Below are 20,763 nucleotides of genomic sequence, written 5' to 3'. Positions count from 1 at the left end.
TCTGCCTGACAGGCTGTGTGGCCTCAGCCATCCTGTCTGCCTCTGGATGTCAGTTTCCTAGTAGGGACGCTGAGAACACAATGATCTAATACCTTCTTGCTGAGCGTCAGCGGCCCTCCCTGCACTGTGGCCCGGCAGGGGGCAGGGAGAGGTCCTGACCCGGCCTGGTGTCCCCTAGCCCAGAACCAGCTGGACACGCAGAGGCCCCTGGTGACGGAGAGCGTGAAGCGGGCTGTGGTCAGCACCGCACGCGACAGCTGGGAGGTCTACTTCTCTCGCCTCTTCCCCGCCACGGTTCGAGCCCCCTTCCCACCTCCCACCCACCCAGGGGCTTACGGGATGAGGCTGGAAGACCCTCACAAGTCCATTATCCCCACTCCAGGGCAGCGTGGGCACTGGTGTACAGATGCTAGCTGTGTCCCACACAGGCATCAAACTCTTGCGGATGGTCAAGGGCAGCCGAGAGGCCGGTGGGCAGCTGCGGGTCCTGCGCACATACAGGTGACTGGCAGGCGGGCCAGAATGGGATAGCTGGACACTGGGCCATGAACTGGCTTCAGTGTTTCCTCATGACTTCCCACAGCCAATTACTGAGCACCTCCAGTGTGCTGGGCTCTGTGCCGAGCACTTTGATGGAGCCCATTTTACAGATGGGGAGACAAGCTCAGAGAGAGAAGTTGCTTGTCTCAGGTCACACAGCCAGGAAGTGGATGAGCTAGGAGCTCACCACCCCATGCTGCCTCCCGGACCACACCGCAGCCCTGCCCTCACAGAGTCACTGTGTGGTGGGGACAACTGTGTTGTGAACAACCAAGTTGTGGTGCAACCCGGCAGGGAAAGGATGCTCAGTGTGAGACCTCACTGAGTCCTCAGACCCTTCCCTGCCCGCAGCCCCTTTTGTCCTTTATAACAACAGTGCAGGAATCTCTATTCTTCACTCACCGCTTGGGTGAAAGCTCCTAGCCTTGAAAGATGGAGAGAATTTGGTCAATGAGTGAAAGAGAGAGATTTGTGTGGGCAGAATCTGGGAGGCTGGATCAAGAGGCAAAAGAAGAAAAATAAAAGGCAAAGGGAGGAAGGAGCTGGAATGTTGCCAGTTCAAAGAGTGGTGGGCAATGAGCTGGGGGCATGGGGGGAGGTAGAGGAGGCCGGTCTCAGGAGGAGCAGGACAGATGGGGTGGAGGGCATCCCTCTGGCCATGGGGTCCTCCCCTCATGCCACCTTCCTATCCTCCAGCTTTGCAGATATCCTGTTTGTGGCCATCCCCTCCCAGAACATGCTAGAGTTCAACTTGGCCAGCGAGAAGGTCATCCTCTTCTCAGCCCGGGCTCACCAGGTCAAGACTCTGGTGGACGACTTCATCCTGGAGTTGAAGAAGGTTAGGGTCCTCCCAGAGATGCATCCCCCTACCCCCAGGGCTGAGGGCCAAAGGACAGGGCTCTCTCACCCCAGATATCTACGAGCCACGCCTGCCTGGGAAGTATGGATGCACGTGTGTGTCAGTGGCTGTGTCTGTAGACTTTTGTAGGACCTCAGGCCTTTGCATAGCCTGCGCCTGGGATCCCCACCTGGGACGCCCCTTTCTGCCTTTTGCGTGCTCCTTCAAAAACCTTTACTAATGCCCTTGGCAGGGGTGTCACAGCCCCTCCATGAGCTCCACGGCACTTGCATTCCTTTCCCTGCTACAGTGACATACTGTCTGCCACTGCCCACTGTGGGGGCAATGTTTCCGCCCCCCAGACTGGGCAGCCCCCACCCAGAGCAGGTCCTCTCTGCTTCAGGCCCAGCCTGGCCTCGATGGGGAAGCTTTGCCGAGCGATGGAGTGGGTAGGGCATGTGCACAGGCACTAACATGGGTCTGTGTTCAGCGCTCACGCCTCCAGCCCTTTGGGGGGCCATCCTTTCCACCTGGAAGGCCTTTCCCTCTGACCTCAGGAATGGTCCCTTCCTGATGAATCAGGAGGGATGTCTGCGGGTGTGAGGGGCAGTGGGAGGAGGAGCATGGGACCGCAGCCCCCCACCCTGCCCCTGGCTGACCCAGGACTCAGACTATGTGGTCGCCGTGAGGAATTTCCTGCCTGAAGACCCGGCACTGCTGGCCTTCCACAAGGGCGATATCATCCACCTGCAGCCCATGGAGCCACCTCGAATGGGTCAGCGCCACGGGGTGGGGTGGGTGCCGGAGGGGCACAAGGGGCCACCCAGAAGGTGCTGACAGATGCTGACCCACAGGCTACAGTGCTGGCTGTGTTGTCCGCAAGAAGGTCGTATACCTGGAGGAGCTGCGGCGCAGAGGCCCCGACTTCGGTGGGTGCTATGGCCTCCCCTGTCCGGCCTCCACTGCTCCGAGAGCTGGAAACTCCAAGCAGAGCTCACCCGTTTCATGCACTCACACTGCGGATGCACAATGAGGGTTCTGGACCCACAGGCGTCTGGCCTGGCCAGGTCTCCTAAGTGCCTGCCATGGCCTCTCAGTGCCTCCTGGTGGCCATCCAGCCCAGCCCCCTGCCTGCATACCTGGCTGAAGGGTCTTGGTGGGCATTAATGTTTCCATCTTTGTGGCTGAGTCTCTGTGTGGGCCTGAGGCTCCACAAAGGCAGCGTTATTTTCTGCTGCACTTCCACTGAGGGAATGCCGTCTCTTCCCTGAGCCTGTTTCCTCATCTGTAACTAGGCTCCATGGCATGCCTCCCTCCCAGAGCTCTAGGGAGGGGCCAAGAAGCTGCTCCATCTCTCTAGAGGGCCCTCTTAGTCCCAAGACGAGACCCTCTGTTTGCCTCAGACTCCTTCCCCGGCTCCTAGGTTGGAGGTTCGGGACCATCCATGGGCGTGTGGGCCGCTTTCCCTCTGAGCTGGTGCAACCCGCGGCCGCCCCTGACTTCCTGCAGCTGCCCACAGAGCCGGGCCGGGGCCGGGCCGCTGCTGTGGCCGCTGCTGTGGCCTCCACCGCTGCTGCACGGGAGGTGGGCCGCAGGAGGGAGGTGAGACTGATGTGGCCGGGCCGATGGGGCAGAGACAGCAAGGGGCGTCAACCTGACTGTGGAGGTGGATGGGAGCAAGGTCATCCAAGGGCGTGAGCACTCTGGGGATAGGGCAGATCTGGTAGGGGCAGCTGGATGTGTGACCTGTCGGATGTGATCAGAGATAGTTGGAGGTGTGGCCAAATGGCATAGGTAAGGGAGGGTCAGAGGAAGGGTTGTGACCAGGCCATGGGGCAGGACCAGCCTGGGCCCATCAGTAGGTGAAGTCAACCTGGGACAGGACGGGGCCAGTCGAGTGGGGTGGGATCAGGCATGTGAAGTGCGGGGAGCCACTGAGGGGTGGAGTGAGGTAAAACTAAGTAGGTAGTGAGGAGCTAGGTCAGCCAAGACCAGGCAGTTGGGGTGGCCAACTCGGGCAGGGGGAGATCTGGTGCTGGGGTGTGGCCAAGTAGGGCACGGGGTGGGGTCAGCTGGGCATGTGCTGGGTGTGACTGGGCCAAGAAGGTGAGGTCAGCTGACCGCAGCGGGCCGTATGGGTTGGGGGAGGGGCAGCCTGAGAGGGTCTGGGCATAGTTAGCTTGCAGTTGCATTGAGTCAGCTGTGACATGGGTGGGTGGGGTGTGGCGGGACAAACCCTCCTAGCTCTGGCCCTTCTGCAGGGTCCCCCAGTAAGGGCTGGCTCCACTGACCGTGGGGAGGACGGCCTGGCTCTGCCACCATACACAATGCTCGAGTTTGCCCAGAAGTACTTCCGAGACCCTCAGAGGAGACCCCAGTAAGTGGTGGCCCCACCCCTCCTCTGCACCCTGGGGAAGGTCCTTTTGGGGCTTCTTGCAGCCGTTCAAGTAGGGAAGCCCCACTTGTGGAGGGGGGGTGAGAAACCACCCAGGTGGGAGGCCCACCTGCAGCCTCAGCTCCTGGGTGCCTTCCTGCCTGGTTGACTGACATCAGGTCATGAACATTCCCATGTGGGGAAAGGGTGGGGCCATAGGCTCCTATGCAAGACTGATCAGTAGCATCCACTTCCTGTTGCAGGGATGGCCTCAGGCTGAAATCCAAGGAGGGACAGGAGTCCAGAACCTTGGAGGACATGCTCTGCTTCACCAAGGTGTCCATCCCCAGGCCTCAGTTTCCCCCTCTGTAAAATGGTGATACAAGATCCCCTCCCAGGCCCCTGGGGCTAACAGCCTTGTCTTCAGTGGGACCTCCTAGTCCTCAGCACCCTGAGCGCCTGGATTCTTTCCTGGGGTGGCATCTGTCCCCAGTGGTGGCCTGGCTCCCTTTTTGTTATGTGATCCTCCTTTTGTAAGACAGGAAGAATCATGTGGCCTCTTCTGTTCTGACATGCTCCTCCTCCATCGTGACACAGCTTCTCCCTCCCTCACAGACCCCACTGCAGGAGTCCCTCATCGACCTCAGCGACAGCAGCCTCAACAAGATGGCCACAGACATGTTCCTAGGTGTGGGGGGGACTGTGGCCGGGGCCCTGGGCTGGGTGGCGTCCAGCGCTGTGTGACCCCTGCTCGTCACCACTCCTCTGGTCCTCAGATCCTTCCTCTTCCGCCAACTCAGACATGGGGCTCCTTTAAGAGACAAGAAGCCCTCATTGGCCCCCGGCCACAGCCTCCCAGGGAGGGGCCCAATTCTGGGGTCCCTGGTGGCCGGGGGGTCTGGTGGCCTGAGTAGGACAGGTGTTTCCTACAGCTGTGATGCGGTTCATGGGGGATGTCCCAGCGAAGGGCCAGAGTGAACTGGATGTGCTTTGCGCCCTCCTGAAGGTCAGTCCAGCCAGCTTTGCCAGATACTCCCTTTCCTGTTCTGTGGCTCAGTTTCCCCATCTGTCAACCAGAGTTGCAGGACTTTGGGGTGGGGAGCTTCTTGTGTGGCCCAAAGAGGAATGCATCCCGCCGGTGGGGAGGGGCCTGAGAATGGGACACCAGGCCTATCTCCGAGTGCCCACTCTGTTCTTATGTGCCTGGTCTGTGACATGGCCCTGGCCTGCCCTCCCACAGCTGTGCGGAGACCATGAGGTCATGCGGGATGAGTGTTACTGCCAAGTTGTGAAGCAGATCACAGACAATACCAGCACCAAGCAGTGAGTGTGCCTCGCCTTTACCTCTCTTCCCTCCCCCCGCACTGTGTCCGTGCTCCAGGAGAGGCCAGTGCAGCCTGCCACCTCCCAGGCCTGTCCCCTCTCGGTTTCTTTCTCTCTCATCCTCTTCCTCATTCAATAGATACGGCAAGTGTATTTGGAATGGCTTGGTCTGGGACAAGCCATTTCTGCTCTCTGAGCTTCAGTTTACTCATCGGTAAAATGGCGATGACAACTTGTGAGTCCAGGTTCTTGGCACAAGTGACAGACCCAATCCAAGCTGGTTTAAGCTGGTTTTACCAGCTTGCCTCAAGCTGGTTAAGTCCAGCTTTTGATAATTCCAACATTTGAACCCAAGTTAAATCCAACATTTGGATTCAGGCTTACTGGATCCAGGGGTCATCAGGAAGCAGGCTTTCTCTATATTCTGGCTCTGCTTTCCTCTGTGTTCGTGTTCTTACCAAGCAACATCTCCCATAGACGGGCAAGATGGTAGCTCTGGGGGGGACATTTCCCAGCTCAGCAATCCCAGGTAAACCAAGATTGACCCAATATTTGCAGCAAAAATTCCAAATCCAGTCTTACTGGCCTGCCTTCATCACGTACCCATCCCTGAACCAACCGCAATGGCTGGAGGATACAGAGCTCTGGTTGGCTAGATCCGGGTCACATTCCTGCCCCCAAACCAGTCACCATAGCCAAAGGGAGGCTGAACTCTAATTGGCTGGACCTGGCTCCCATGCCCATCTCCAAACCACAGGGACCTAGGGAGGGGTGGGTGGTTTCCCAAAGGGGGCCCAAGTGCCGTCCCAGACACCAGAGCTCCCCACAAGTGAAACTGTTGCCCCAGGGCAGTGTGACGGTGAATTGCCACGTCTTGCACAGGACCCGCACACAGCAGGCGCCCAAAGTGTGTGCTGTTTTTATTAGCACTGGGCCCCCTCCTATCCCCCTCTGCTCCATCTCCTGCACTAACTCTCCATCCCCCGGGGACTCTAGACCCGCTCAGCACGTCCAGCTGCCCCTCCAGGCCAGGCCTCACCTGCCCTACCTCCGCACAGCCCCAGCATGCTCCCCCTCACCCTCCTTCAAGGATCTTCACCTGGAAGCTTCTCCAGAGAGATTCTGTCCAGGGAAGCTTGTTTCTTTGTGCATGTCGGGCATATCAGGGTCCTCATGCCCTTCCTCTCCTGCCTCCCACCCTGGCTTCCCAAGCTGAACATGCCTCCTGCATGGCTTTGGGGCCTCCCTGCCCTGTGCTCACCGGGCAGGAAGGAACATCCTCATGAGACAGGGGCTGCCTCAGAGCTGCAGACCTCCAGCCCAATCCCAGGAGACTCCTGGAGTGGCACTCCACTGCTGTGGCCGCCTGTGCTGTGGTCCTATGTGTGTGTCCTTGCAGGGACAGTTGCCAGAGAGGCTGGAGGCTGCTATACATTGTGGCCGCCTACCATAGCTGCTCTGAGGTCCTCCAGCCACACCTTGTTCGCTTCCTCCAAGATGTGAGCCGGACCCCAGGCCTGCCCTTCCAGGGTGAGGAGCCAGCAAGTGGGGACCCAGGGCCGAGGGCCTGTCTGCATGGGGACTGGCTGGGCAGTGAGCATGAGGGGAAACTCAGAGGGCCTGGCCCTTCACAGGTGGCAGGCAATGTTTACTAATATTAATTCACTCCCCAGACACTTGCGAAGGTCCTGCAGGGGCTGACGCGGCGGGTTGTCTGATCAGTGAGGAGGGCTGCGTGTCAGGGAAGGAAGTGGAGGAAGTGTTGCTCTGGGTAGTGAGCACGTGGGAGGGATTTCTATGGGGGCTGAGTGGCAGGACCAGAGGCTGGGGGTGGAGATGTGTGGCCTGTGGGAGAAGAGGAGAAGGAGGTGGCAAGGGCCTGGAGGCCTGGGCTGAGGCCCTGTTTCTCTGGTCTTTGGGAACCAGCAAGGCTCTGGAGTGGTCCAGGCAGGGGTGGGCCTAAAGCTGGTGGCAGGGTCTCAGCCTTTCCCTCCTTGGGGTAGGGAGGAAAGGGGCTACTCCTCAGCCTCACCCCCAGCCTCGTTTCCATAGCAACCGGTGGGTCCCCCTAAGAAAGAGACTAGGGCCCCTCTGGTCACCACGGCAGCCATGCAGGCGATAGGGGACCTCACTCTCTCCACCTCGGAATCCTCCTCTTTGATTCAGTTAACAAACATTCCCAGACTCAGAGGTGAATAGACCCAGCTCCAGGGAAGGGCGCTTCGATCCGTGAAGGCAGCAGAGTGTGCCCTAGAATTCTTGACCCTACCCCTCCCTAGAGCAGGGTGAGGACACTGCTTTACCCAGAGAAATAGAGAAACAGGCGGTGGGGTCCTGCACTGGGACACTGGGTGAGGGAGGGCAGTTGGCACAGGGCCCGTCTGGCAGGGGCACAGCCACATCACCATGGCCATCATCCAGTCAACAGCTCCAGAGGACAGGTATTTCCAGGGCTCCTAGGGAGCCAAGGGGACCACGTGGAGTGCTGGTTCATCCCCAGCTGCTGTACTCCAGCTCTTGACCTTGGGCGGTTGACTCCCCTCTCTGAGCTCTTTCCTCAGCTATCAAGTGGGAGAGTAAATGCCTACCCCAGGGGTGTGGAGAGAATGCAGTGGGCTCCTGGCCGGTGGCCAGAGGGGCCCCTTTTTCCCACCACCTACCCTGGGCAAGGCCTTGACTCCCTGTCTCTCGCAGGGATCGCCAAGGCCTGTGAGCAGAACCTGCAGAAAACCTTGCGCTTCGGCGGCCGTCTGGAACTCCCCAGCAGCATGGAGCTTCGGGCCATGTTGGTGAGTGTGGGGTGGGAGTGGGGGTCAGGATGAGACCTGAGCCCTGTCCCAGAGACCCTGTCATGTGCACTCACCGCTCAGAGATGTGCAGACTGGTCCAGGTGCCCTCTGCCTGCACGGAACCCCTCAGCTTGGGAACTCCCATGGCAGGGGACAACGGCTGGCCAGATCCCAGGACCCAGCCTCCTCGTCTCCTCACCTCTCCTTTTTGTAGGCGGGCCGCAGTTCCAAGAGGCAGCTCTTTCTTCTCCCCGGAGGCCTTGAACGCCATCTCAAAATCAAGACATGCACTGTAAGTGAAGAGCTGCCTCCAGCCAGCGGGCGCGGAGGGGCAGGGACACCCCGGCCTCCAGAGTGAGTCCCCAGGGGTACTGAGCTCTCCCCGCCTCTCCCACAGCCCCGTAAGGAAGGACTTATTTCTTAGAAGAGCAAACAGCCTCTGAGGCTCAGGGTTGTACTGCAGACAAGGGACAGAGGCAGAATTTGAGCCAGAGTCACTCAGACTCCAAAAGCTGTGTTCCTTCCCTGCATGAGGCTGATTCTCAGAGACCTGGAGGATCCTCGCCTCTGCGCAGAGGGCCTGAGGAACTCTGCTCAGCCTCCTGGGGCCTGAGCGGGCTGGGAAGACGGAGGTTGCCTGGCTGGCCAGCACAGCCTCACTCTTTGCTCACCCAGGTGGCCCTGGATGTGGTGGAGGAAATCTGTGCTGAGATGGCTCTGACGCGCCCTGAGGCCTTTGACGAGTATGTCATCTTTGTTGTCACTAACCGAGGTAAGTGACCAGGAGGACCGTGCATGCCGGACTCATGCTCACCACTTGGCCTGGAAGGCCCGGGTCAGATGCCACTTCCTCCAGGAAGCCCTTCAACCCCCATGTGGAAGGACCTCTCTGAGCACCGAACACCCCCTAGCCGTCTGTCCGCCCCTCTCTGCTTCATTTTGTGTAAGTTTGTCTTCCCACCAGACTTGGGTTTTGTGGAGGACAGGGCCCTCCCTGATTCCTCCCTCTGCTCCAGGCCCTGGCCTCAAGGAGCTTCCATCCTAGGAAAGTTTCCCTTAATAGGCCCTGATTCCTGGAACCCACAAGCACAAGCATTTTTTCCTGCCTTTTATGCCTTAATAGTGGCCATAAGAGCACCCTCCCTTTGTCTCACCAGGCCCTTCTCATGCGGCCCAAAGCCCCTTCCATCTGGTACCCACCCACTCAAGACCATGGTCTGGCCTCTTGCCACCAGCTTGTTGGCTCCATCCAGCTCTCCCCGCTGCTGCCTCTGCCCTGAGCCATGTGTGCTCAGCCCTGTTTGCCCCAAGTCCAGCCAGGATGTGGGAGGAGGAGAAGGTGGTAACAAAACGGTCCCAATAACTGACGTGGATGGAGCAGATACTGTGTCCCAGGCACCGTTCAAAGCATTTAATTCTGTGAACTCCTTTATTGCCCACAACAACTCTGTGAAATGGAGACTATTATCATCCCCATTTACAGATGGGGGGACTGAGGCCCAGGGAGGCTATATTAGTTTCCTGTTGCTGCTATAAGAAATCACATGTACTTAGTGGCTTAAAATAAGACACGCTTGTCATCTTATAGTTCTTAAGGTCGGAAGTCCCGACATCAGAGTGTCATCAGGGCAGGCTCCTCCTGGAGGCTTGAGGGGAGAATGGTTTTTTGCCTTTTCTAGCTTCCAGAGGCTGCCTGTATTCCTTGGCTCGTGGCCCCTTTCTCCATCTTCAAAGTGAGCAGTGTAGAATCTTCAAATCTGTCTCTTTCTCTCTCTGACCCTCCCGCCTCCTTCTTATAAGGACCCTTGGGATTACATTGGGCTCACTTGGAGCCCAGGATCCTCTCCCATCGCAAGCTCATTAACTTAATCTTGTCTGCAAAGCCCCTTTGCCACGAAGGTAACGTATTCACAGGCTCCGGGGAGTAGGGTGTGACATCTTTGCGGAGGGGCCATTATTCAGCCCACCATGGAGGTTAAGGGACTTACCCAGGGTCACACAGGTGGGATTTGAGCCCAAGCAGTCTGGCCTCAAGAGTCTGGGCTTTATCATCGTGCCATACCCCCTCTCTTTGGTAAAGTTTTACTGAAGGTGTGGGATGGGGAGCAGAAATGTCAGTGCAGGAAATAAAAACTTAAGCTTCTCCTATGAGCTCAGTGCCAGGCCCCAGTCTTCCCTACCCGCCCCTCCAGGAACTCGGTAGTGGGTCTTTCCTGAAGGAGTTCTGCAGAAAGGCACCCACTAGGTCTCATGATCTGAGGCCTAGTATGCTTCTCCTTGTCCGCAGCCTCCTCTGGAAAGGGGCTGGGCTTTCTCTGAGCCTAATCCATGGCACTTTCCTAGACCTAACTGGGCTGTAGCTTTGAATTGGAGCTATGCCCACCTGTGGCCATCAACATTCCACAAACACAGGGCACCCTGTTCCATAAGCATGCTCTCCTTTACGGAGGAGGCCGTGTCCCAGAGCAGCGGGGGGCTTGCCTGAGGCCGTGCCGCGCCTGGTGGCAGGTTGGGGTCTCACATGTGCTCTGCACAGGTGCACACACATGCACACGCATGTCCCCGGCTTTCTGCAGGCCAGCACGTGTGCCCGCTCAGCCGCCGTGCCTACATCCTGGACGTGGCCTCAGAGATGGAACACGTGGACGGTGGCTACATGCTCTGGTTCCGGCGTGTGCTCTGGGATCAGCCACTCAAGTTTGAGAATGAGCTATACGTGACCATGCACTATAACCAGGTCAGCACACGTGGGCCACTCTGATGCTCTGGAACCTTCCAGGCTTCCCCAGGCCCTTGAGCTCAGACTCCATGGCCTTAGCATTTGAGGCCTTCGTGATTTGGGCCCCACTGACATTTCTAGCCATAATGCCTCTGCTCCCCTGCTTGATCTCCTTGGAGGAATCAAATGAGGTCCCCCTCGCTACCTAATTGTTGGGCCTTTGCACGTGCTGCCACTCTCTCTGGCCTGCCCTTCCTGAGTCTCTGCTTATCTAAGTCCTCCCCTGCAAGGCTGCCCCCAACAGCACCTCTATCAGCCGCTCTGACTTCCCCTTTCCTCCTGATTTTCTCCTCAGTGCTTGGCCTGTCCCTCACTCAAAGGCCTGAGCAGCACGCTTTGGCTAGACTGTTACTTTTGTCTTTCTGTTATTCTTCTTTGAGACTTGATTCTCTAAGTGAGGATCGAGGAATTTACAAAATCTGGCTCCCCACTGCTGTGCTGGCATTTGTGGAAGTGCTGGGACAAATCGCGTGTGATTTTTGTGGAAATGGTACCAAAGCTTCAGCAATTCCGAGTACAAAATACGGTCACGTAGCTTTTGCGGCCACGTGGTGTTGCTGTTGACAACTGCCCTGAGCACTCCAGTGCAGTGCCCGTCACGGTGTGCCTCGCGGGCCAGCAGCATCCCTTGGGAACTCGTTAAAATTCGGATCCTCAAGTCCTGCCTGGAGCTAGTGACTCAGAGTCGGGGGTGCAGCCCAGCGGTCTGTTTTAGGGACTCAGGCGCATGCTCAGTTTTCAGAAACCCCAGCTCAACAGACAGTCCTGCGTGCCACAGTGTGGGTGCCCGCACTGTCCCAGGTCCCTGTGGGGGTTCCCATGTGGGCTTCAAGGCCACAGCCCTCACAGCTCACCTTCGTGTGCCTCCTTCATCTTTCCCCAAAACCCAGGAGAGTGGCGGGCCACCCCAGCCCCAGAAGCACATGGGACTGGAACCACTAAAACCGTGTGTCTGCCCAGCCTGCAGGTGTGCGCCTGAGCGCGCCCGCCTGCAGCCCCTCACCCGAACGCTGCCCGCAGGTCCTGCCCGACTACCGGAAAGGCCTCTTCAGCAGCGTGCCGGCCAGCCAGCCCAGCGAGCAGCAGCTGCAGCAGGTGTCCAAGCTGGCTTCGCTGCAGCACCGGGCCAAGGGCCACCTCTACCTGCCCAGCGTGTGAGCGCCTGCCCACTGCCAGCCCCCACCCCGGCCCCCGCCTTCCTCAGACTGGCCGTCCCTGGCTCCCAGGCTCCCCTCTTGCACCAGGGAGGCTGTGTGGAGAGGAGTTGTCCTGGCTGGGAGCTGAAGTCTCCAACTCGCCTACGAGCTGGGACCCTACCTCTTTGCACAACAGGTTGCTTCTGGCTGATATTAACAGCTCAGAGCCAATTTAATGATAAAAACCTTTCAGGACACACAGTCCCTGTGGTCTAGGAAATACACGTGGCCATGCAGAAAGATTTGGCCACAAAAACGTTCACTGCAGTGTCACCTACAACAGCAACCTCAATCTCCAACAACAGGGGATTCCTTAAATAAATTCTGGGGTGTTAGGCAGCCTTTACTATTTTTTTTTTTTTTTTGAGCAAGATTAGCCCTGAGCTAACTACTGCCAATCCTCCTCCCTTTGCCGAGGAAGACTGGCCCCGAGCCAACATCCATGCCCATTCCCCTTTACCGCATACGTGGGATGCCCACCACAGCACGGTCTTTGCCAAGCAGCGCCATGTCCACACCCAGGATCTGAATCGGCGAACCCTGGGCCGCTGAGAAGAGGAACGTGTGAACTTAACAGCTGTGCCACCAGGCCGGCCCCTAGGCAGCCTTTAAAATGATGTTCTTAAAGAGGTGATCAGTTGTTCTCCAACTTTTGGTCTCAGGACCTTTTTAGCGTCTTGAAAATAGGACGCCAAAGAGCTTTTGTTTATGTGGGTTTTATCTTTCGATATATTTACCTTATTCAAAATTAAAACTGGAGGGGCCGGCCCAGTGTCACAGCAGTTAAGTTAGCACGTTCCTCTTTGGCGGCCCATGGTTCGCTGGTTTGGATCCTGGGTGCGGACATGGCACCACTTGGCACACCGTGCCGTGTGGTAGGCATCCCACATATAAAGTAGAGGAAGGTGGGCACGGATGTTAGCTCAGGGCCACTCTTCCTCAGCAAAAAGAGGAGGATTGGCAGCGGATGTTAGCTCAGGGCTAATCTTCCTCAAAACAAATAAACAAACAAACAAAATTAAAACTGGAAAACAACTTAAAAGTACTGACTTGTTAATTAATTTAAAATAAGGATAATACATGTTAATATAAATAACTATATAATAACTATAATTATAATAATATATAATAATCATAATACAAATAATATAAATTAACATTACATGTTAATATAAATAACTTATGAAAAAACTGTATTTTCCAAAAGAATTCAGTCAGAAGAGTGGCACTATTTTACATCTTGCTCATCTCTTTACCATCTGGCTTGATAGAAGACAGCAGGACCATCCCGTGTGCTGTAGTCTCACGTGGTGCGCAGCCTCTGCGAGCCCCACGGTGCCCTCGTGAGAGGAGAGACAGAGAGGTGGATAGCGCCCCAGTGTCATTATGGGTGTCCCCTTGACCTCTCAGACCCTCCCCGTACCGCGAGAATTCCTGGAGTGAATAATAGTGAGATGATGTATATACAGTGCATGTCCCAGTACCCATAGCGCAGTAAGGCCTCAACACGTAAAGCTCTTTTTATGTTGTAATTTTAAGCAAAAAACACAAGAAGCACACAAAAGTATAATCCCCATCCTTTATAAAAATAATCGAGGGGCTGGCCCCGTGGTGCAGCGGTTAAGTGCGCACATTCTGCTTCGGTGGCCCGGGGTTCTCCGGTTCGAATCCCGGGTGTGGACATGGCACTGATTGGCAAGCCATGCTGTGGTAGGCGTCCCACGTATAAAGTAGAGGAAGATGGGCACGGATGTGAGCTCAAGGCCAGTCTTCCTCAGCAAAAAGAGGAGGATCGGCAGATGTTAGCTCAGGGCTAGTCTTCCTCAAAAAAAAAAAAAAAATAATCGAGTTCTTAACTTTTTGTCATGCGCTCTGCACACATCTATCTCAGCTAATCTTCCCAAGGGCATTTTGTTTTCCCCTTTCACAGATAAGGAAACTGAGGCCCAGAGAGGTTATATGACTTACCAAAGTTTACCCAGCTAATAGGTGGGGGAACCAGGATCCAGACTTGGGGAGGCTGTGTCCAGATGCCAGGTTTTTACCCTGGCAGTGCAGAGATGGAAAGCTGTCGCCTGGGGGCTCTTTTAGGGGAAGGGGGTTCCCCTGACTTTCTCCCAGCCCTTCCCTAGTCTGCGGCCCAGAGCAGCTCATCGGCCCGGGCTGCTGTTGGTATTCTTCAGATGTCCTGAGAGGCAAAGGGGCTACCCTGAGGGAGCCAGCATGTGACAGAGACTGGAGCAGCTGGGGGTGCCTATGGCCCTGGGGGCCAGCCGGGGGCCAGTGCTCCTCAGCCCCACCCTCCGACCAGCCAGTGGCGGCTGCTTTGCCCACCCTGATATGGTCCCCATCCATGTTTCTCAGCCCTCTTGCCTAGGTTTCTCCTTGGAGGCAGGGGCTACGAAGGACGAACCCACCTTGGGTTCAAGTCTCAGCCCCCGACTCACTCAGTCACTGTGTGACCCGAGGTTAGTTGGTGCACCCCTCAGAGCTTCAATTCCCTCATTTTCAAACAGGGAGCTTAGTGGTACTGGCCAGTGGCTACTGAGTGCCAAGGCCCTGTGAACACTTTACACCCATTTTCCACCCGTCTGCACGCCCCAGCATTTAGTCTTCCAAGGGGATGCAAAGATCACATCCGTTTTGCATAACACCTGCCTCGTGGTGAGGATTGAATGAGACTGCGTGTGCAGAGCGCGTGCGGCAGCGGCGCTCAGGACCACTTTTCCCTGCACACGCAGGCGGGAGGTCCAGGAGTACATTCCGGCCCAGCTCTACTGCACCACGGCCGGCTCGGCTTGGCTCAACCTGGTCAGCCAGCACCGGCAGCAGACGCAGGCACTCAGCCCCCACCAGGCCCGCACCCAGTTTCTGGGTAAGAGTCCTACTCGGGGAGAGAACCATGGCGGCTTTGCTCAGGAGGGATCCCGGAGGGCGGGGATGGAGGCACCTTTTTCTTTGCACAAAGGCATTTTCAGTGCTAGCCAGGCTGAGCACCAGCCTGGAGAAAACACCTTTTTAAAATCAGCTAGGCTTAGGGTGGCCCTGGGCGGAGAGAGCTGGCGGTGAGGGAGGCAGGTGCCAAGAGGAAACGGGGAGGCTGCAGAGGTAGGAGGAGGACCGGATGCAGCTGAGGGAGGGCACGCACTTCAGGCCTGTGGCTGTCCCTGCTGAGCTGTGCTGTCACACTGACCACCTGCTTCCCACCCCAGGCCTCCTCAGCGCCTTGCCCATGTTCGGCTCTTCCTTCTTCTTCGTCCAGAGCTGCAGCAGCGTTGCTGTGCCGGCCCCCTGCATCCTGGCTGTCAACCAGAATGGCCTAAACTTCCTCAGCACGGAGACCCATGTGAGTGGCCTCAGCCTGGCGTGGCCCCTAGCTCCCTCTCCTCCAAGAGGCCAAGGTTCGCAATGGTGGAAGCACAGCTCCACACTTACCACCTGTGTGACCCTTGGCAAGTCTCTTGCCCTCTCTGAGCCTCACTTCCTCATGTGGAATATGGGCATAGCAATAGAAGCCAACCCGTGGAGCTGTGCGAAGGTGAGATGAGGTAGCGCACACGCCAAGCACTCAGTGTCTGCGTCTGCGTGGGCTGCCGTGCCAGGAGACCACAGCCTGGGGACTTGAGCAGCAGAAAGTTATTTCTCACAGTCTGGAGGCTGGAAGTCCAAGATCAGGGTGCTGGCAGGGTGGGTTTCCTCGGAGGCCTCCCTCCTTGGCTTGTGGATGCTGTCGTCTCCCTCTGTCCTCACATGGCCTTTTCTCAGCGTGCATGTCCCTGGTGTCTTTGTTGTGTCCAAATCTCGTCGTCTCATAAGGACCCCAGTCAGACTGGATGAGAGCCTGTCCCAACGGCCCCGCCTCCACTTCACCCCCTCTGTGAAGGCCCTGCCTCCTGTTATAGTCACGTTCCAAGGCACTGGGGTCAGGGCTTCAGCAGATGGATTAGGGAAGGGGACACAATTCAGTCCATAAAAAGAGGACTTTTTTGTCAGTTGTTCCCCCAGAAGTGGAGCCCGAGATGAGGACTCGGGGCAGGGGTTCTTTGGAGTGATTCTGGGATATGCTGGAGTGAGGAGGTGAGACCTGGGAGGGACGCCTCACCGTCTGGGGGAGGGCGTGTGAGCAAGCAAGTTTCCACTGTGGGAGCTGGTGCTCAGTCCGGCTGGGAGCCCAGGGAGCCAGCATGGAACACCCCCTTAGAGGATGCCCTCTGTTCTGGGGGCAAGGGAGCTGCAGTGTCACTCCGCCCTGTCCCCATCTGTCATTCATCGAGGCATTAACTCTCATCGCTCTGGCTTTCCCTGCACGTGCTCCGAGTTTGCTCCTGGGGCCGAATAAAGAGGTGCAGGTGTTAAGCAGCTTTGATGTGAAGGTCGGCACCCCCAGCATCTTCTGCATCCCTCAGTCCCAACATTTAGAACAGTGCCTAGCACAGTGTAGATGTGTGCATCGGTATTTGTTGAATCAATTTCACAAGTGAGGAAACTGAGGCCCCGAGAAGTCAAGCAACTTGCTCCAGGTCACACAGCAAGTCACTGGGTCACTGGTACTCGAACCAGGGTGTCCTACCTTCTACTGATCTGATCTACAGCGGAGGGGTAAGGGTTGATGAGACTTTCCCATCCACAAGCCTGTCTGCCCTCTTCCCCTCCAGGAGCTGATGGTCAAGTTCCCCCTGAAGGAGATCCAGTCGACGCGGACCCAGCGGCCCACAGCCAGCTCCAGCTACCCCTATGTGGAGATCACACTGGGGGACGTGGCAGCCCAGCGCACCATGCAGCTGCAGCTGGAGCAGGTGGGCCCTGACCTGCCACCCAGGCCTTGTCAACCAGCCTCTGCCTCCCTCATTGAACTCACCAGGCTCTTCTCTGGGCGGGCCTGCCTCCAAGATTGGTCAGGTCCTGGCCATGCGTCAGGGAGTATCCAGCCCGGTGCAGGGGACAGAAGTAACCCAACACTGCACAGCACTGTGGACCATTACAGTGGCCTCCCAGTGAAGCATCTTGGTGGTGGGCTGGTGGGAAAAGGCCCTGGTTGTTTGCAGAATAGTGAGGAGTTTGATGGGGAACTGGGGAGATACACCCAGGGCAGGGGAGGTCTTGAAGGTCCCTGAATGTCAAGCTAAGAATTTGGGGCTTTCTCCTGAGGGTACTGGGTAGCTATAGAAAGTTGGTGAGAGGGCAGGGCATGGGAATTCTGAGGAAGTTCACCTGGGCTGAAGCTCAGAAGACAGGTTGTGGGGCTGGGATCAAGGGTTGGCAGGGGTCCCCGTGTGACAGCAGGCCCGCCCTGTCCCTTCTCATATTTGTAGCAATTGTGACTGCTTTTAACAGGCGTGGGTGAGCTCTAGGCTCCTGTTCAGTGTCATGGCCCCCTGCAGGTGGAGCAGGACCAGAGTTCTTACCCCATTGGAGAGAGAGGATTGAGGCTCACAGAACGGGCAGAACCGGGGCTGCAGCCCACACGTCTGCCCTTTCCAGCCCACCACATCCCTCCTCAACATCTGGGCCCAGGACCACCCCTTATGCCAGGGCCTGCCTTGAAGAGGTTAATTACCCAGGGCAAGAGAGCGGGGCTTCCACTGGTCCAGCCCTGCCTCTGAGAGACAGGAGCGCAACAGAGCTCCTGCCCCTCTGCCCCTGGGAGAACCTGCACCTCCCGACCAGGCTCCCAGTCCTCTTCCCACTGTGCCCCAGGCCTGCTCCTGGCCTTCCCCACTGATCCTGCCCTGCTCCCAGAACCCTGCTCCCAGAGCTCTCCCTGCAGCACACCACCTTGTCCCTGCACCTGCCCCCCGCTCCTTCTCACCTCCTTTCCTGGGGCCTCCTCCCCTGGGTGACCACTAAATGTTGCTGTCTCCCCTCTTCCCAGCACCCTCTCTGGCCCTGAGGCTTTCAAAACTGTCTCTGCCCTGACAGCCCCCAGACTCCTGTCTCCTGCCCTGACCCCTCACAACTCCCTTGGAGACCAGCAGGCCTCTCCACCTCACTCGCAGGATCCTTCTCACCCCTCCCCTCCTCTCACTGTCTCTGTGGCCTCTGCTCTCACCCCTCTCTTCTCTTGCTGGCTTACTGGCAGCCCTGGCCTCTCGCAGCTCTCGGATGAGCTTGCCCTCCCCTGCCTGACCCAGACCTTTTGCACTCATTGTCCCCTCTCCCTGGAACACTGGCCCCTGGGTCATCACAGGGCTCCCTCCCTTTCTTCAGGTTTCAGCACAAACATCATCTTCTGGAAGCCTTCCTGACGCCCCTCCGGATAATCCACTCTCTCTGCCTCCATAGCCCTCACTATGGCTTGCAAACTACTTAGTGATTTGTTTGTTTGCCTATTGTCTGTCTCAGCCCCAAGAGAGCAGGGCTGTGTCCATGGCACAGTGCCCGGCACGGAGCAGATGCTCAGGAAGCGGATGGACGGAGGCCTTTTTGGCTCCTCTGTTTCCTCGCAGCCCTGTGCCCTCTTTATGCTGCCACCTCTGCCTCTGGCATGTATGTGTGGGGCACACATTTATTCATTCATTCCCCACCACAACCGGGAGCCCTGAGGCTGGGACCCGGCTTAGTCTAGGTTGTGGGTGCCAGGCGGTAACCATGGCAACACGTAGTTAGAAACTGTTACCAGTTATTGACTGAACTAATATTTTTAAAATCTAAAGCATTTACGGTAATAAAATCTTATGGAATCCTCACCACAGCTCTGTGAGGCAGGCTCTTGTAAATTGAGACCCTACAAATGAGGCCACTTAGGCTCAGAGAGGTGAAGTAACTGGCCCACAGTCACACGGTTCTTGTGTAGCAAAGCCAGCAGATGCGCTTGGTCTCCTGCTTGCTCACCCCTTCCAGCCTGCAGCCCAGCATTCCTCCTTCAGCTTCTCACGTCCTCCCAGTGCCAGGAAAGGTGGGCTCGCTAGTCCTGGCCCCGCCTCTCTCCCATTCACATCTTGCCCCAAGGCAAGAGTTGGGGAGGTGATGGGTGGTGTGGACGCTCATTGTCTCTCTGCAGGGCCTGGAGTTGTGTCGTGTGGTGGCTGTGCATGTGGAGAGCCTGCTCAATGCCCGGGAGAGGCGGCTCACGCTGCCCCCCAGTGAGATCACGCTGCTCTGACCCAGCCCCTGCCCTCCGGCTGCCCTCTGCCAGAAGGCTTGCTGTATGCCTCCAGGGGAGTAACTGGGCCTCTCTGGGCCAGTAACCCCTGTAACAGGCCAGAACATTGCGGACACCAAGAGGAGAAAGGAGGAGAACCCAAGTCCCCAGAACTCAGGAAGACCGATCAAGAGTTGGGATGGATTTGGAGCCTGGAAACTTGGGTCAGATAGCAAGAGGAACTTCCAAAGCCTGGTCAGTGGGGCGTCCTGACATGTCCCCCTGTGGGCCCTGCCCCTGACTTCCACTTGTGGCAGGGAAGCCCCACACCAGGGCCTGGACAAGCTGGACTTTGCCTGTGGTGTATCCGGGTCTGACACTCAGCTCTGCTCCAGCTCCACATCCTGGCCCCTCACGTGTCCTCCGTGGGGGCCCCTGCACTGCTGCTCAGCTTGGATTTGGGACCCTTGGTCATTTCTGTGCAGCTAAAAGGTGTGGCTGGCAGCCATTCTTCCATGGAGTTGCTGAGTGGCTGGAAAACAAGCTGGAGGGAGGAGGCAGGAGTTGGAAGTCTGGTTGTACCCCTGGGCACTGCCCATGAACAGAGCTTCCAGTAGACATCTGTTCTTACCTCTCCCTGCATACTCCTGTGCCCCCACTCCACACTCCTTAGATAGCTCCAATCCTAGGCCCCCATCACTGTCCGGGCCACACAAGGTTCGAGAGTGGCACAGTGGAGGAAGAGAGAATTTTTGTGTTAGGGGCTGGGGAGGGAGAAGTCTGGGAAACAGCTTCCCAGAGAGTGGGACATTGGAGTTGGGTTTTGAAGGATGAGTAGGAGTTTGCTAGGAATAGATGGAAATGTTTCTCCAAACAGAGAAAATGGTATTTTTTCCCTAGAACAGTGTTTAACACAAAGTAAGCATTTAAGAAATATTCGTCACATGAATGAAAGAATAAATAAATGAATGAATGTTGATGGAAAGTAGTGGTGCTTTGGGGAACTTGTTGGGGAGGCGAGCAGAAGGCTGGATAGGTATGTGGGGGCATAATTGGCTGGAGCTGTGGTGTCAGAGGAAGGATTTATTGTCTCATTCAGTACCTACTAAGCACCTACTGTGTGCTATGCACATGCCAGGCACTGGGAGTTGCTCACTTTTAAATAACTATAAATCAGGACGACTTGTGAGAGAGAGTTCGCTAGGTGATGAGAGGAGGGAACAGCATTCCAGACAGAAGGAACAGCATGTGCAGGGACTCTGAATGGACATTCCTAGTGGCAGGACTGGAGACTGAAGAAGCCGGCCAGGATGGGCTGGGGAAAGCTTGGCGGGCTGCACTAAGGATTTAGGATTTCATCCTAAGAGCCATGAGGAGCCTTCAAAGGTTTCTCAGTGGGAGGTGGGGGTGGGGCAATCTGCAGGTTGTACTTTCATAGTTCATTTTGACCACAGAGCAGAGTGAATATAGGCAGCAGGAGACCAGAGGAGAGGCTGCTGGAGCATCCCCCAGGAAACTGTGGTGTGGACCCTGGTGGTGGTGAGAGGTGGGGAGAAGCTGACAACTTGGGAGAGATTTCGGAAGTCCTGCAGGCAAGACTAGGGGATCAACGGAACCGTCCTGAGACAGGGACGGTTAAGGAAGAGCCCATTATACATACACCATGGGGCTGTCCCACTTTTACTGCTGCCTTAGGTTGGCTTCCTCCAGGAGCCGACTGTGTCCGTAGCTGATTTGGGAGGTGAAGGAAGTAGAGAAGGATCCAGAGGGTGTGTTACCATCGTTAGCCCTGCTGCAGTAGCTCTGCCCAGGTGAGAGGTGAGCGCTTTTTGGGTTTCAGAGC

The 20,763-nt window shown here is 56.8% G+C and overlaps 1 protein-coding gene across 1 annotated transcript in view; it reads left to right on the top strand.

The window, feature by feature from the left end:
- Positions 1-19,899, top strand: part of MYO15A (myosin XVA) — a 52,759-nt gene extending 32,860 nt beyond the window's left edge. The window contains exons 44-64 of the mRNA XM_070226611.1: positions 179-294; positions 383-501; positions 1,237-1,378; positions 2,042-2,153; positions 2,233-2,307; positions 2,802-2,980; positions 3,640-3,755; positions 4,016-4,088; positions 4,368-4,440; positions 4,685-4,758; positions 4,993-5,075; positions 6,475-6,605; positions 7,770-7,864; positions 8,079-8,156; positions 8,540-8,636; positions 10,441-10,601; positions 11,664-11,797; positions 14,581-14,714; positions 15,052-15,185; positions 16,495-16,635; positions 18,840-19,899. Of these exons, the coding sequence (XP_070082712.1) occupies positions 179-294; positions 383-501; positions 1,237-1,378; positions 2,042-2,153; positions 2,233-2,307; positions 2,802-2,980; positions 3,640-3,755; positions 4,016-4,088; positions 4,368-4,440; positions 4,685-4,758; positions 4,993-5,075; positions 6,475-6,605; positions 7,770-7,864; positions 8,079-8,156; positions 8,540-8,636; positions 10,441-10,601; positions 11,664-11,797; positions 14,581-14,714; positions 15,052-15,185; positions 16,495-16,635; positions 18,840-18,941 (2,369 nt within the window). The 3' untranslated portion in view covers positions 18,942-19,899. The remainder of the gene's footprint in view (positions 1-178; positions 295-382; positions 502-1,236; positions 1,379-2,041; positions 2,154-2,232; positions 2,308-2,801; positions 2,981-3,639; positions 3,756-4,015; positions 4,089-4,367; positions 4,441-4,684; positions 4,759-4,992; positions 5,076-6,474; positions 6,606-7,769; positions 7,865-8,078; positions 8,157-8,539; positions 8,637-10,440; positions 10,602-11,663; positions 11,798-14,580; positions 14,715-15,051; positions 15,186-16,494; positions 16,636-18,839) is intronic.
- Positions 19,900-20,763: the final 864 nt, after the last annotated feature.

Source organism: Equus caballus, chromosome 11 (assembly GCF_041296265.1).
Source record: "Equus caballus isolate H_3958 breed thoroughbred chromosome 11, TB-T2T, whole genome shotgun sequence".
Taxonomy (NCBI): Eukaryota; Metazoa; Chordata; class Mammalia; order Perissodactyla; family Equidae; genus Equus; species Equus caballus.
The sequence above is the reverse complement of the archived record's forward strand: the minus strand, read 5'-3'. Positions and strand labels throughout refer to the sequence as shown.